Raw genomic sequence first — 17,086 nt, 5'->3', positions numbered from 1 at the left:
CAAGCTGTCTTTTGATTCGACGTTCAAAACGCTGCGTTACTGGAATTTTAGTTCCAGTCTAAGACTGAAATCCCCCCAAAGGGCTGTAAAACAGTTGCACCAATTTCCCACTACATATGTGTGCGAGACACTTTCTCATCTCGTACAAATGAAAACAAATACATGATTGTATCATGCTTAACGTGGAGCCACATCTACGGCCTGAAATTATTTAGTTTTGAACCAGATATATGGAAGTCCGGAAAACAACATCATTCATCACATTAGGCGAGTGTTGAATTTATAATATTAGGCCTAACTGACTGTATTCTTTCCGTATATCTCCATTTAATACAGTATTACATTGCCATGAATGACACATTTAGTGTTGTAAAATTGTAATTTATCACTTCATTTTATATGTAAAATATATATTTCAAAATATCACTTTCGATTTCATGGGGAACCGTAGAGAATTAGCAATTTTACAAGGAATCCGAGACATCTAAAAGATTGGGAAACATTGTTGTAACATGTTCAAGATGTACCATGGGTGCCATGTGGGAAACAATACCAAGTATTATCCCCATCTTCTTGTGTAACAACTTTGGATCAGATCTGTGAGTTCCTACTGGGTATTTTTGAATGAGATTGTGCAATGTAGTTCGTTAGTTCTCATATATATATATATACAGAGAGAGAGAGAGAGAGAGATTGGCTAATGAAATTTTAACCTTTAAGTAAGTAAGTGTTATGATGATTCTCATCATTAGATTACAAACTTCGTATATTGTTTGTTTCTTCCCCTATATTTCTGAAATATGCCAGAAATATAATATTTACCATTTCATTCTTTATTTCACAATATATTTTTGATCTTGTCCCTTAGTATCACATATTCGCTTACTGTGTTTTCTTTTTGAATGCCCAGTGTACGCAACTTATTCTATTAGTCATTCAATTCAACGTATTCTTTCCTTCCTCTCAAGCTGTTTTCTGTTTGTTAAAGACTCATTTTCATCCTTAATTTCCATATTGTTGTAGTAATTTTTTCTTTGCTACCTTTGTATTTCCATTGATTTTCCTCCATATACATTCCTCTATTCTTGCTCTGGTCATCTTTACGTCTATTGTATGTTTACCCATCTTTGTTAATTTTTCTTCTCAATTCGCAATCAACTTCCTACATATTGTTTTACAGTTTTCAGTGCAACTTTGTTTCCATACTTTCCTTTCTTTAGTTTTGTTCCCAATTTCAAACAATTCTGCTTTTATTTCATCATCTTTAAACTTTTCAGTATCAAACTTACTGTCTTGGTTTCTTCCTAAATATATTTTTCGGTGAGATTCCACCTCAGTCAGCACATGATTATAATCTGACAAATTCTGCATTTTTTCTTATCATTCGCGTCCAACAATTTTCTCTTGACATAGTTATTATTATATACTATCTATTTACCTTTAATACTATCTATTAATTGTAATCTCTCTCTATCTCTCTTGTTTAATTTCATTATACCACGGCACTCAGAAGATAATTCTTCCAGAAGACAAGTTTCATGTAAGTATATGTACAATAACAAATATGTTTCTATTGTCTCGTTCAATTCCTTTACTTGATCTTTTGTGTATCAAGATTCTTTGTTCTCAGTAATAAATACGGGAAATGATTAAATATTAAATTAATCATAACTTATTGAAGCTTCTTGTGTTTTGTAAATTACGAAATTTATTGTTTTCGTTATGACTAATGAAAGAAAACTGTTTACAAAATTAGCGGTAAACTATATCAAACAACTCTTGATGAGACAGGGCTTCTTCTAAGCACAAGAAATTAAAAAAGTCACGACATTCGATACTACTAAGATTAAAATGAAGCATTGTAAGCCCAGTAAAACTGTATTTTAGTACAAAAAGTAGTTCTTGCATATTTTGTATAAAACTAATGAAATGCGTTTGCGATTTTAAATAATAGAAGGAACCCGGAAACTAGTGCGGCTAAGATTGTCTATGGTAATAAGTTGTTGATAGAATCTATCCACTCATAAGTAGGTATAAAAGTCATTTATAAGAAACTGAAAAAGAACAACACCGACGGTGTTAATTCAATTTCTTGTACTTACATTTTAGTGATTTTTCAGCTTTTAACGCGGTTGTGTGTATTGTGAAGTGCTATACATAGCGGTAGAAGAACAAACGAATACAAAAACGATTGTGTCGTTAAAATAAAACATTTCAATACAATGTAACTTCTACGCGAAGAAAAATGTTAATGCAAAACTTCATATCAACAGACCGTTGATACAAGACACGACACTATCGGATATGACACTCTTCGAAAAGAGTAGCTTTTGTTTACAGCCTACAAACTAACGGTAGTTAAAAAAAACATACACACACATTATACTTCTTTTCTAAACATAGTCCATTTAATGGACTCTCATCATTGAGATAAAATGAATTTCTGACTCACCATTTCCGGTTTTGAAATTTTTATTAATATTTGTCATTAGAAATAGAACATTTTATCATTTTAAGACTCTTCCGGAATCCTAATATCCATACCAAATTTCGAGTTCTGACTAGTCGCTTCGGTTATGATATCTCTTTATACTGTATCTTCTAAACTGCAGTTTAAACAATCGTTTTAATTTCTTCAATATTCCCCACTGACTTGATATTGAAATATGAAGTAATACAATATAAAAACTGCGATTTTAACATATTGCTAATAGCACCTGTATGATTGTCTGTGCCATTGTAAATTTTATTATTATCCACTTTTGCTTCTACGTTGTCTTCTTGTTTTACTACTGCTACTTCTACTACTACTACTACTACTACTACTACTACTACTACTACTACTACTACTACTACTACTACTACTACTACTACAACTACTACTACTACTACTACTAATAATAATAATAATAATAATAATAAAAACAAGAAAACTTTTGCAATAAGCTTGTTTTTTTGCGATACTGCATCATTTAGTGTGGTTGAAATATTATTAGTATTATATTAACAGTACTGTTTCCAGGATGTGCGTACATCACAGGTACCAAAATACTAATTAAGTTGATAGAAAGGTGCATATTCTCAATCCGAAATGTATTTCAGTAACAGCTGGAAAATAAATCGAAATAGAGATCAATAATCAATAGCAACAGCCTATACATACATTCACACATCTACATTTCCTTAGGTACTTACCAAGCTGAAGAAATCCCAACAAAAGAGTGATGCAGCCACTTAAGAAGCAGAGTAAAATAGCATATTCAACACCAGCATTTCTCTCGTAATGATGTGTTATTAAAGACAATATAGCTGTAGGGCCTATGCTGACTTCTTTTACACCGCCCAGTAGAACATATACAAAACAGCCCATTATCGAAGAATAAAGACCATACTGAAATTTGTATGAGAAATTTTATTGCATTACTTAATTTATATGAAAATATGACATTATATGTAAAAAAAAATCTTGAAATATGCAGAAAGTTAAACATTATTAACTTCTAAATTCGTTTTACAGTAATAAATAACATATCACTTGTTTCAATGCGTTCAGTTAACTATCCAAATAGTAGTAGTAAAGTTTTATTAAGTACAAAAATAATGGAAAAGATGAGTTATCTGGTTTGCAAACAGTTTTCCTTTCTTCTAAATTTGTAAGTAGGCTTCCTCACAATTAGTAATTCGACACATTAGCGAAGTAAATCACAAAGAATTATGGTCGGTTAGATATAGTATATTATTCAAATGAGTTAAATGTTAGATCCCTATGCTAATCATCAAAATAGTAATTCCTCGAACCAAGGACTCGAACCAAGACCACACACTTCATAATTTTGACTACGATTTTTAAAAAATAAAAATAACAAATTTAATAAAATAATATTGTAATAATACATTTCCATTCAAAAATATAAATATGCCCAAAGCATACGCACATGGCTACGTGGTTAACATATGCACGTTCGACTCGAAAGATAAGAGTTTGATTCCCGGTGGGAGCTCATGTGATTCGGATGCTACATTAAGTTGTAAGTCTACGAGTATGTTTCATATAGCTCCAGTGATGAAAGGAACCTTAAACTTCGAACAGCATCAATAACAAAGCATATAAATCAAAGTTCATAGTTACATCACAATTTAGCTTAGATATTGTGTTATAATACAAAGAATTAGCAGCTACAAGACGAGACAAATCAGAAGGTTGTTCCCTCTTTTATTAGTTTAGTTTTGATTGCTCTGTCAAGAAAAGGTTGAATTTGGGTGAAAACTCTTTCGTTCAATCAACCTATGTAATGATGACATATAATGATTACCCTCAAGCAAGGACAGAAGGAAACAAATTATCGCGATCGTGAAAAAACATCGAATTTGAGATTGCAAAGGATTTACATGTTTCATGGCCCCTATATGCCGAAAAAGTGACTTTCGGATGCCAGTCTGTCCTGATGGTTAAATACACGCCTAAAGACCATACGGTTCAAAACATTGAGAGTAAATTTTTAACTTAAAGGTTTCAAAACTTTTCTCTAGGGATTTTACATCAATTTTTCTACCATACAAAATAAGGGAGGAATAATGAAAGATAAAATTAAAAGAAAAAGTAAATTATTGAAAATGGCTCAAATAATTCTGTTTATGTTTAATTAACAACCATATACTATGGTATAAGTCATCTTTCTGAAAATATCCAGAGTGTGGAAATTTTTGAGACAATTTTCTCAGAAATAACACCGTAGATTTTGTCCATTTTTCATAAATTAATATGCATTTATACAATATGTAGAAATCTGAGTTTTAAGAATTTCACCTGAGGCGTAAATCCTGCGAGTACTCCATAAGCTATGGCTTCAGGAATAAGTGTGAGACCAACAGAGAGACCAGCAATTAGATCACAGACAAAGTTTTCCTGAGAATATTTTGGCAACCATTTTAGTACTGGTAGTCGCTTCTTCAAAAGATCCCAGGACTTCCTGGTTGTTATCATGATCGTATCTGAAATAATAGTAACAGTAATAACAATAGCAATATATACAATAGTAATATATACCTTTGTGAATATATATATATATATATATATATATATATATATATATATATATATAGTGTTCAAGGTGGAAAAGAAACAGAGGCAATATGTTTTATTACAATTTTGATTCGACATACCGGCTATTTATTGTTTAATGCAGCGAGGCTACATTGCTTAAAAGATTGCACTTCTGTTTACATAATGATTGAAAACCAGTGAACAGCATCTCTGTAGTAACGGAGAGGGGGGATAGTAGAGACTTTGATCCCTTCCAACTTTCTGAAGAAAAAATATATCTCCATAAGTTGTATTATAGAGAATTATACATGAAAATGCTCAAAAACCGAATGAGGATAATTTTCTGCGGGAAAACTCCCGGTCCCCCACTCGATCGTGGGGTATTTCAAAGACCTGGAAAGTTCGCTCCCACAGCAGACAACCCGTAAACCCGTCGATGTTCAAAATACGACATTTATATGTGTTAAGGTAAGGAGATACACAGATATACACAACAAAGAAACAATTCAATATAGCACATCAAAATATAAACTAGGTGAACTAACTTCTTTGCAGACATCTCATTTTAAAAACAAAATGTAAGAAAAATGTCATGGTTGTCAACTTAGAAATTATTTCTACATAAGAAATAAAACTTTTTACGTGCAAAGCTATTCGTCAATTACTGTGTATAAAAATGGATTTATTAAAGGTATTTAGCATCTACTTTCCAGTGACGGTAGGCATACCACCGCATACCGTCTCACTTCGACCAATATATATATATATATATATATATATATATATATATATATATATATATATATATATATATATATATATATATATATATATATATATATATATAAAACTAATAATAATAATTATAATAATAATAATAATAATAATAATAATAACAATTATTATATTATTATTATTATTATTATTATTATTATTATTATTATTATTATTATTATTATTATTATTATTATTATTATTATTATTATGTATACTTCAGATACCAAGATGAGGGAAGTCTGACGACAATTAAAGCCTTCTACGTCAAACTATCTGATACCTAGAGCAATTTAAAGATGGTGTATCGACCTGAACATTACTCCAAGGAAGAAATGCGATGTTTTTCGTTCTTTGTGGGCCAAGGGACAGAAACTATCTAAAATTTATGGAGAATCTCGTCACTTAACCATATGAGATTTGTAATAATCGCATCAACGTCACACACATGCCAGTCAGTGATGGACATTATTGGTCTGCCACTTCTGTCATAATTGAAGACTCGCTGTTGAAAACAAAGTAAGTACCACCTTGAAATTGTTTCACTTCTTTCATTTTTTAAAATATGTTTATGCCTTAGTTAGATTTTCATACATAGCTTCACTTCGTTATATGCTAGGTTGTATTTCTAAGCAATAGTATTTCCTATTTTGTGATGCTTGGGCATAATTTACTATCTTTTGTCTCTACTGTTACAGCAACTATTGTTTTTGGCACTTATATATATATATATATATATATATATATATTTTACAGCGAGTCTTCACTCATAATCTTCCTACAACTTGAGAATGCGTTGCACTAGACATCACTTGTTTCTTCGACATAACACTCTCTCTATAGACCTCAATGAATGTCAGATGGTTTCTGTTCCTTGGTTCATAAGCAGAATTGAATAACACTGTGCACTTTCTCCTTGGAGTAATGTTTAAGTAAATGCGTTATCTTTAAATTGCTCTAGATACCATACGGGTTGACGTAGAAGGGTCTAATTGACGTTGGAGATCTCTCACTTCGGTATTTGCAACATACAGAAAAAGTAATTAGCTATACAAAAACCTCTAGATTTCAGTGACAAATTCACCTTATTTTTGATACATCTTTGTATATATATATATTGTAATGTCCCATGTCGTGTTGTATACGAACACCTTCACGTTTATGTTTACAAACACCACTACATGGTTTTGCAAGAGGATTCTACACAACAGATGGACCCACTATCACCTGCAGACGACGGGCTTCTGGCTTCACCCACAAAGCAGACAACAACAACAGAGCAGCAGCGCCCCGCCGTCCGAGAACCCCTATAAATTTGATGAACGACAGCAGACCTGTGCCAGTTCTCTGGTGCTCTCCTATTATTTGCATCGGAACATTAGGAGTAACCTAACCCCAGGCCTCTAGGCTGCTTCGGGACTATTGGCTTTTCCTTTCTCCTGGTCTAGCCTGCTTCGGGGCTTTGTCGGGAATCCCAACCTCAGCCGCTTTAGCCCTGTTTCGGGGCTCTGTGGTCACCTAACCAACCCACTGCTTGCTTCGGAGCTTTGGGTCCCTAACGCCACTCTGCTTAGTCTGCTTCGAGGCTCTGTAGAGATCCTGTCTGCGACCTCTTGGTCAGAGACTACCTATATCTAACTTTGCAAACTTAGAGAAATTATTTGTATAATATTTTTGTAAAATACTGTTTATAATTGAATTTTATAATAAAAGCCGTTAGTGGGAGTCGATTCCGCACGCTCTTTTTATTAACGCTCTACCTACAACGTATATGGGACAAAGTTTTACAATATATATATATATATATATATATATATATATATATATATATATATATATATATATATATATATATATATATATACAAAGGTGTATCAAAAATAAGCTGAATTTGTCACTAAAACCTAGAGTTTTTTTGTATAGCTAATTACTCTTTTTTATACCTTTTTAAAAAAAATGTATACTAAAAATCATTCCATGAATAAGTTTGGGTTCAAAAGAGAAAATCCTGATTAAATTCCTGAAATTATGCTTACATTATGACAACCACTTGAGTAACGTAGTGGCTTTTAAATTAATTTCTGATTGCAATTTTACAAATCTTTCCTTAATCATAGAAAGTGAATGCTAGAATAGTTTCTTTCATGAAATAAACCTTGGTTACAGTCTTTTTAGTGTTTTATTTTACTTTCTCCAATGAAGAAATATTTAATAGCATAGCAGCACACTTGATGGGCTCTTCTAAATAGGATAATGGACAGCATGGTTGGGAATTGGTAATTACTAAAATCTAGTTGAAAAATACTTTGCCCTACTGTATTTAAAGTGTATTTTGGCCAACCAACAATTTACCGTCAGTTATCTAAAAGTTTAGACTTCGAATTCCCTATCGCTATCTTACTTCTTTCGTAGAGGCTACGTTGGCCCGCAACTGAGTTGGTTGGGAAATGCTCGTCAAAACGGCCAGTTACAACCTAGGGCCAACGTTGATACTTAGCTAGCCTACCACTTCCCACTGTTGGGTTTACAACCTGAACTGCAAGGTGATCTAAAAACGGTACGTGTTATTAATATAATGACAATTTACAAAATTATCCCAAGCATCCCATAGGGTAATGCAAATATTACCTTATAGTTTTGTTACATTTCAAAACACATTTTGATATTTTTTGCAATTCCATCCCATTTAATATGGCTGAAAGAGCTATACGCTATTTCCATTATATTAGCAATTCTCTACGCTATTTCCACTATGTGTTATATAAAGAATTAAAATACTTGAAAATGAAATCTTTCAGTTTAACGCCACACGATTATGAACTTTAGCCAAAGGGTTTTCATATCTGGATATCGCATCTGCACGTCTATATCCTACTCACACGCCACACCTATTGGCGCAGAAAAATATTAACTCTCGTATAAGGAATTTAGCCAGACACATTAACTCTTGTTTTATGAATTTATAAATTATTTCGATAGCATTCATGCTCATTTATTATTATGTCCAATATCTGTTGGGTGTTAGTAATTGGATGTTATTCAAGTTCTACATGAATGGGTAGAAAGTGCTGCGCTATTGATAGACCTACTGTTTTATATATTTTAAACAGGGTCGGCTCTATAATATAGTCAAAAAGTTACATGCCTTTTTAATTAATACGAAGAACAACCGAACCAAATTTTAGTTGTTTTAATGTGAAGTCTACAACTCTGACTGATGTCATAGGAAGTGTGATAAGTCAAGATGCTTCATGCTACTCTCTGCTCAAGTCATCTGTTGGCAGACGGGACCGCGGGATTGGAGGAAGTAGGGCGGAGCCTAAGCTCAAACGAGCTAAGTGGGACATAGTTGTTCCACTTGTTGCACACACAACAAAAGAATGACTCATATTTTGACCAGGACGAGAGGAATCCACAGTAGAATTTTGAATCAGTGTTCTTAGTGATGCTAATATTCAAATTATTATAAAGGGAAAGAATTGAATTCTTCTTTGTGTAGTTGACATTTCGAAATTTAATAACACATGATGTGTGTTTATGTGATTTTTTCCCAAGCAGTTAGGAAACGAATGAATCCTTTAACTACATTTTAAATTGTTTTCCGACTGAAATGTTATTGTAAAAGCAAGCATGCGGAACCGCAGACAAGTATGCAAGTGTTACAGTTGTGATTCAAATAAGTAATTATAGAATAACAATAAGTAGAGAATAACCAATTGTCAAGTCATGTAAGGTGGGTTTAAGACGAAAAACACTCACGAGGGTTCAGTAAATTAGATACCTGGCAAACTTGCGAACCACATGCACATTTTGAAGCTTCCTTCTGGTTATATGATTTTAGAACGCGTCTTCGGCACGGGATACCAAGGTTCGATTCTCAGGAGGAACCTGGTTGATTCAGAGTCTACTTCTTGGTGCTGAAAATGAATGGTCCAATAAATTACTAATTTGCCTTAGAAACGACCGAAACTCAGTGCGTATTTGTTTCAATGCATCATGAAAATATTATTGTGTCCCTATTTTAGAAGTTAATAAATATTAGAAATATACGAGGAACGAAGCTAGTTAACTTTTCATTATTGCTTAGTTTTTGTATCCATTTCAAATTAAATTCTTAAGAATGTATATCGATGGATATGGAACCGAATGCCTTTTTACAGAATCGAATTGAGAGTGGGGCACGATGGCTCATTTCCGGTGCTCATCTCTGGTGTGAGGAGTCCCTGGTTTGATCCCCATCCACGCGAGCTTGTCGTGAATAATATCGTGTCCATGGGTTTTTCTCGGGGTTCTTCCGTTCTCTGCTATATTTTCATTCCATCATAATTCATTTTCATTCACTTATCTGTATCCCTTAGGCTAATACTGTGGAACGTAAAACTAAATAATAATAATAATAATAATAATAATAATTCATTTATAAAATCGATTGAGAAACATTAATTGAAGAAATAGGTTGAGTAAAGTTGAGACCATCAATTGCTTTTCACTTCTTGAATTACTTGAATTCTTAGTGTTGAATAAAGTATGCAAAGTTAAATTAAATAATTCATGTAAGATATACTGGATATGTGATTATTAAAAAAAAAAAAAAAAAATAGAATGGTAAATTTTTCCTCTAATGTTTGTATCTAATATCAGAAGTTAAAGAGTGTCTTCAAAGTAAAACATCACTGGAGACGCCAAAGTCGAAGGATGACTAGATGACTTCCCTGTTATAGAACTCTAGAATCACTACTGAAGCTAAAGATTTTATAGTTTTCTTATTTTTTTATATCGGGTTGCAATATATTTAAATGGAGGTTTAGGCAGTGTATTCTAAATAGAAGAACTTATTTTGTTTATTTACTTATTTATTTGTTTGTAGTTTGACATCCCATAATTATGCATCGAGGCCAAGGGAGACGGTGATAATGAGATGGAAGATAATGGTGCAATGATAAAGTGGGAGAAAATAGAAGAACCCAGAGAAAATCCACGCATATGTTGTTTGTCCACCACAAAGCCTACATGGGATCGAATCGGAAACCCCACTCACCAGAGGTGAGTGTTCTCTTATTGAGCCGCCGCACCCTAGAAGAATTTATGTTGAGATATTATGTGGAGGTTTGGGTATAGTTCAAGAGGTAAGAAGATTTTTTATGTTATGGTATTGATGAACTATTGCTCGTAATTGATGTATTTAGTTTCATGTAACAGTAGCTTAGCTGTACGATGGGTCACACCACGAAGAAATTATATGAAATACAATCAATGAGGTTGCTTTTACAGTGATCCACAGACGTTGAAAGGGTCATGTTAATTTTCATAATAATACTATATGAATCTGAATTGGATTTACATTACTAAAGACTAGACTATAGTAGACGTTTAAGATAAGCAACTAAGACGGTTGGTGGCAAACTTTATGAGGTTTTGTTGGAGACTTAGTTTTTAATATTAATAACAATGCTTAAAGAAATGATATCAATAGGTTAAGCTTCAGATTCTAGATTGGATCTACCACACTTATTTCCTCCTCAGCTACAACTTTAGACTTTCATTCAATAGTAAACTGCACCAGAGTGCATAATTATAATCACTACTATTCTGCTATCACTAGGAAGTAGATTATCGTATATTTTAAAACTTACAAGCACAACGGTCCTCAGTTAATTTTTTTCGACTTTATTTTGGAGTTACTCGTTTCAATCCATCTATGAATTCTATTGTTTTCTTCTCTTTCTTTCTAAGTCTACCATATCCTGATCATGGGGGCTCAGTGGTAGAGCGTTCATCTCCGAGGCTTGGGGTTCCTGGTTCCATCCCAGCTCGCGCCGTGTGAACTTTGTGGTGGACAAACACCGTATTCGTGGGTTTTCTCGGGGTTCTCGTTTCCTCCCACTTTCTTCATTCCACCATTTCATTCATTTCTCATCATCACCGTCTCTTTTAGCCTAACCGGCATAACCGTGGGACGTAAAACTGAAAGATTTCATTTCCTTTCATATCCTGATCACATCCTTTAAGATACAATTTCTTCTAAATGTCCTGACCACTTTCTTTTATTCTTTTAAATTACCTCCAATATTGTTCTTTTCTCCCCTACCATTGTTAACATTTCATCTATTCGAACTTCTAATGTTTTCTATTGTTTTCCAACAACCCTCTTTTTCGAAAGTCTCTAGCACCCTTTTTGTGGCTTTTCTTGTAATCTTCATCTTCCCTTTTTCATAACGCTTCTTTAGCGACACCGTTTAATACAGCGATTCAAAAAACACTGTACACCACTTCTTTCGCAATACTTATCCTTGTTTTAAAACAAAGTGCGTTAAATGTGATGGCCAGACACTCATATAACTGAATATTCAAATAATAAGTGAGTAACTATAATCAGACATATCACTAATATTTACATGAGGATAATAATCAAATAGTGGGTTCTGAACATCATAGATCAAAACTAGACGAATAGTAATCAGATCAGAGAGTCTATTTCAACTGATCCAATACTGGTTGCTTGAGTAGACCTATCTCAGATATGTCTATTGTTCTTCTTTTTCCTAGGACAACTTTTTTAGAGCTTTAGGTTAAGAGTTCATAAACATAATTATATGTATTCTACTAGCAAATGCCCCCATATGTTACTGTGCACTTTTTTTTCGTTCTTTCTTCTGCACCTTTCATTAGAATTCGTTTAAACTAGGGATGGCCAAAAATTTTCGGATCCGGATATCCCGGATCCAGTGAGATCCGGATCCGGATCTTGCCGGATCCGGACCTAGATCCGGATCTCGGATCCGAATCTCAGATCCGAAATTCGGATCTCGGATCTGGGTCCGGATCTCGGATCTGGATCCGAAATTCGGATCTCAGATCTTGATTTGTATCCAAACCTGCATCTGAAATTGTGATGATAAAATTGAATATCTAAAATTCGTCAAAACTTTTTTCAGATTCACTAATATAGTAGGTTGCTGTGCTTTTAAATGTTTCCATAACACGTTTGTGCTACCTTTGTTCTTTATTTTATTTTAACCTTGCAATATTTACATCGGAGTCTCTTTAGTAAAATATTTCCAAGTTTGCCTTCTTCTCATTTCAGAGTATACTGAATTGTCTGAAAACTGATGTACTAAATGGTAACAAATTCTTCTGTTTAGCTCCTCTTCGAAACTTAATGTTAACTTCACATTGAAAATATTTATTTTATTCTTAGAAAATAAACTTTCTTATTTTCTCATATACAAATGAAATATCTTTTAGATAGACCCTTCTAATCGCAGGAATACTGGACAAAACAAACTCTTTAAAATTAATAGTAGTTTCTGACTTACTAGAGTCCAACCACCAACAAATGTAATAATGAATATCTTTCACTTCGAAGGTATATACAACAAAAAATATAGACTGGTTGGCGTGGAACAACAGTAGATTTGTAAACATACACACGAGAATTTCAGAAGAGCGATATGGTTGTGTAGTATTATTAGTATTAATAAGTGTTCGTTGTATGACTTTATTACCTAACTTATGGCTTGCCCTTCTGAGGTCAGGAGTTTGTTGAAGGAGTAAATATAAAAGAGATTTCTGTTATTTTTTCTTCACCCTCCAGGTTTCTTTAATCATACATTGCAGGACGTAACCAAAACATATCCATGCATCGTATCATTGAAGCGTTTTGTGTTTTGTATATTCAAGTGTTCAAAAATATTTAACATATTCGCATTTCTTCGTGATCTCAGGTTTAATTCTCGGTGCAACATACATGAGAAAATTGAAAGCTGAAACAATATGAAAATAGTATTTAAAAGTCAGGAAATTGATATTAAAACTTTAGCTATCTATTGGGACTGTAAGGCTGTAGTTAAATTAACCCACACGTTTCGTGAAGATATATTACGTCGTTATTGTTTATTTACTATAAGCTACCAGATACATCCTCAGAGGCCACTTTACACTGTAGTAATCAACAGATGAAAACATTGGAAAAGGAATGGAAGGAAGGTCTCCAGAGCCTTAGATCAAGGTACTAACCTAGCATTTGCCCAGTATAACTGAGGAACAACCCTGGAAAATCCTCAGTCAGGATGGCTGGTCTCCGAATTCAAACCCGGTATTATCCAATTGCGAAGCAAGAATCCTAACAAGTAGCCTGAGCTCGCTCCGTATTATTATTATTATTATTTAATTAACGTGATGTTCTAAAATTAGTGCAAATTAAACCCCACTTTCTTTATTGCTGATGTTATAGTTAATAAGCCTACATGAGACATCAGTCCCTCATCAAGAAAGAATACTAGAACTGGAATTCAGGAAGCGGGGGTGAAAAGATTAATGAGGATGAGGAAACTATGTACGATGCAAAAACTGATAAATTATGACTTCATCACAGATATATTCACTTACGTCAATTAATATTTCTCTGATACAGGGCACTCTTACTTTCTATAGTGGCAGGAAAATGGCCCGCTCTTGTAAACGAACACACTAAGCATGTGCATATAGGCGCAATGTCCGTGCAAAAGAAACATAGGTAAAACCAGAAAAAAATAGGGAAAGCAAGGGGAAAGTGATAAAACGCCATTCAGCTTTTTAAAAAAGCTAAAAATAACTAAACTTAGAGCTACGAAAGACGCGAGGCAAATTTTATCGAAAAGATTGTTTTTCCTTGTGATTAGTTGTGCTAACTATGAACATAAGTTAAAAAGAAAACAAGTAGCTAGCTCTGAATTTCGCAAACTGGTTGAAAAGAAAATATTGGATAAAATTTAATAATAAAGAAGGCATTTATGATAATTAAAACAAACTAAATTCTTGGCACCCAGTCCTTTGGTTCCTACCAGCGGACTTACGTTCAAAGTGGGAAGGTGTAGTCAACGCATCGACACCCGAAGTCCCTAATGCCGGCTTTCTAGACTGGAGTCCGCTACCTCTTACTTAAGATAACTCCCCAATTGTCCTCACGATGCTGGGTCAACATCGAAATTGTTGAGTGCCTCTCCGGAAATTGAACCCATGACCACGGGTACCGAAGGCACGTGCTAACCACTGTTTTTTATATATATAAAAAGGTAACAGCTTTTTATCAGATTATTTAACCTGTTGAACGCTTTGCACGGATTACACTGTAACCATTACGACACCACACAGACATAGAAGTAAACGAGGACAGTTAAAAACACCTATGCCCGAAGTGGGATTTGAATCCAAGACATTCACAGTAAACGATCCACAGCCTAATGCCGCAGACCACTCGACTATGGCTGTCGGGTTTTATCGGCTAATCTGTAGTATATTTAAAGTAACTGATTATTTTAAAAGTTGCTCCTAAATACTGACAATCTAAGTCTTATGTATCAAATATTTCCTGCCATAATACCATACACTCTCCGACTTCTATAGACGAAAAGCCTTAGTTACCCACATTATCTAATACAGAAATAAGTTCTGATTCTCTAGTAGCTGCTGATGGTGATAGTCAAGGTTCACCGAAGCATGATCCCAAACCCAAACTGAGATATTGATGTCACTGAAACGCCTGAAAAGCCATTGTGGGTAAGTGAATTGCCCACTTCTCAGGATGAAGGGCGATGGTGATGTGAAATGCGGGGCTGTCAGAGGTACTACTTATAATAATTGGATTTATAATATTCTATGTTTCCGTAAACCCTCTTCAAGAAGATAACTGTTAATCTTAGCTTTGAAAATGTTACATAAAGAGTTTTATTGCTATCATTAGGTTGCATATAAATCTCTTTATTCCGGAATTATCAGATTTACTTTAACGCTTAACTTTCACATCTTTTCTGATTTATGAATATTTAAATCACGATTATCCCCTTAAGGTCAATTAGTGATATTTTAACTCATTTTGAACCAACTATATATATAGTTAGTCTTGTTATATGGGAATAATTGAGACCAGAAGCAGTCTACAGGCTAAGTTCAAATGAATCTTGGCCGACCTCCTGATAAACCACGTCTTTCAGCAAGGTGAATTGCGGCAATCCGATACCCACATGAGGAAATCTTCCGGTTCAAGTGAAAGCTTCCATAAGAATCAGCACCCTAATCAGTGGAATGTGTCTTGCTAATTTTTCCCCAATGTGAAAGTACCTAACTTTATTGTTAAAAATGAAAAGGCCTTTATTTCAAACAAGTCGCCATTAGAGTTTTCATATTTGAACACAACACTCATGAAAAGTCATGTTAAAGCGCGACTTACCCCTGAAAAAGAATATTTATCTGTTTTTAGTTTCTCGTGTTCCCCAAACTACATGCGGAATTAGTGCATGTGCCTTCCGCTCGCATTACCTGGGTACAAACAGCTACGATCTTGGTACTAGCATATGTTTCGGTTTCCAGATCTCAAATATTTATATTTCAGCCTGATTCTATGTCTGAATCCGAAATTTCAAATCTAGATAAGGGGCACCAAAATTCATAGTTTATTCTCGGTGCTCATATTGTGATTTACTAAATAATTATTAAATCTAATTGTAAAATATACATTTGATATTTTGAGCAGACTGAGCAAGATAAATATACGTAAAAACTAGTCAATACTTGTCTTAACTGTTTATATTTTCTTACCTGTCAATGAAATATGCGTATTGAGGAATTTTAAATATTCGAGTTTTGTACTCCGGTTTCAAATATATATATATATATATATATATATATATATATATATATATATATATATATATATATATATATATATATATATATATATATATATATATATATATATATATATATATATATATATATATATATATATGCATATATTTCATCTCGGTCCTGCAACCGAGTGGACCTAGATTCGACATTCTAACTCTCATCCGGATCATTTTTTTTTTTTTAAAAGTAAGCCAAGCATTTGATCTTTAGAGTAGAATGAAGGAAACAAATAGACTTGCCAATATTCGTCTTAATGTTCTATTCTCTTCTTCACTGTGAGGACTTCGTGAAATTACTTTCGGCGAATTTTAGATATTCAAGTTTATCATAATTTGGGTGGGATGTGGGTTTGGATAAGAATCAAAATCTGAGATCTGGATTTCGGATCCAGATCCGAATTTCAAACCCAGATCCGAGATCCGAATCCAGATTCGAGATTAGAGGTCCGGATCCAGATCCGAGATTCGAGATCCGGACCCAGATCCGAGATCCGGATCCAGATCCGAAATCCGAGATCCGGATCCAGATCCGAAATTCGAGATCCGGATCCGGATCTTCGGATCCGGCCAGATCCGGATCCGGCCATCCCTAGTTTAAACTCGA

General features: G+C 33.8%; 1 protein-coding gene across 1 annotated transcript in view; it reads right to left on the bottom strand.

Annotated features, from left to right (window-relative positions):
- The window catches only part of LOC145673990 (sodium-independent sulfate anion transporter-like), a 109,744-nt gene that overhangs the window by 57,398 nt on the left and 35,260 nt on the right, over nt 1-17,086 (bottom strand). Inside the window, exons 2-3 of the mRNA XM_081743816.1 lie at nt 4,808-4,992; nt 3,196-3,391 (exon numbers count right to left, since the gene is read on the bottom strand). Of these exons, the coding sequence (XP_081599942.1) occupies nt 3,196-3,391; nt 4,808-4,984 (373 nt within the window). The 5' untranslated portion in view covers nt 4,985-4,992. The remainder of the gene's footprint in view (nt 1-3,195; nt 3,392-4,807; nt 4,993-17,086) is intronic.

The sequence above is a fragment of the Thermobia domestica genome, chromosome 2, assembly GCF_964235325.1.
Source record: "Thermobia domestica chromosome 2, izTheDome1.hap1.1, whole genome shotgun sequence".
Lineage (NCBI taxonomy): Eukaryota > Metazoa > Arthropoda > Insecta > Zygentoma > Lepismatidae > Thermobia > Thermobia domestica.
Note: the sequence above shows the minus strand (reverse complement) of the source record. Positions and strands in the feature narration are given on the sequence as shown.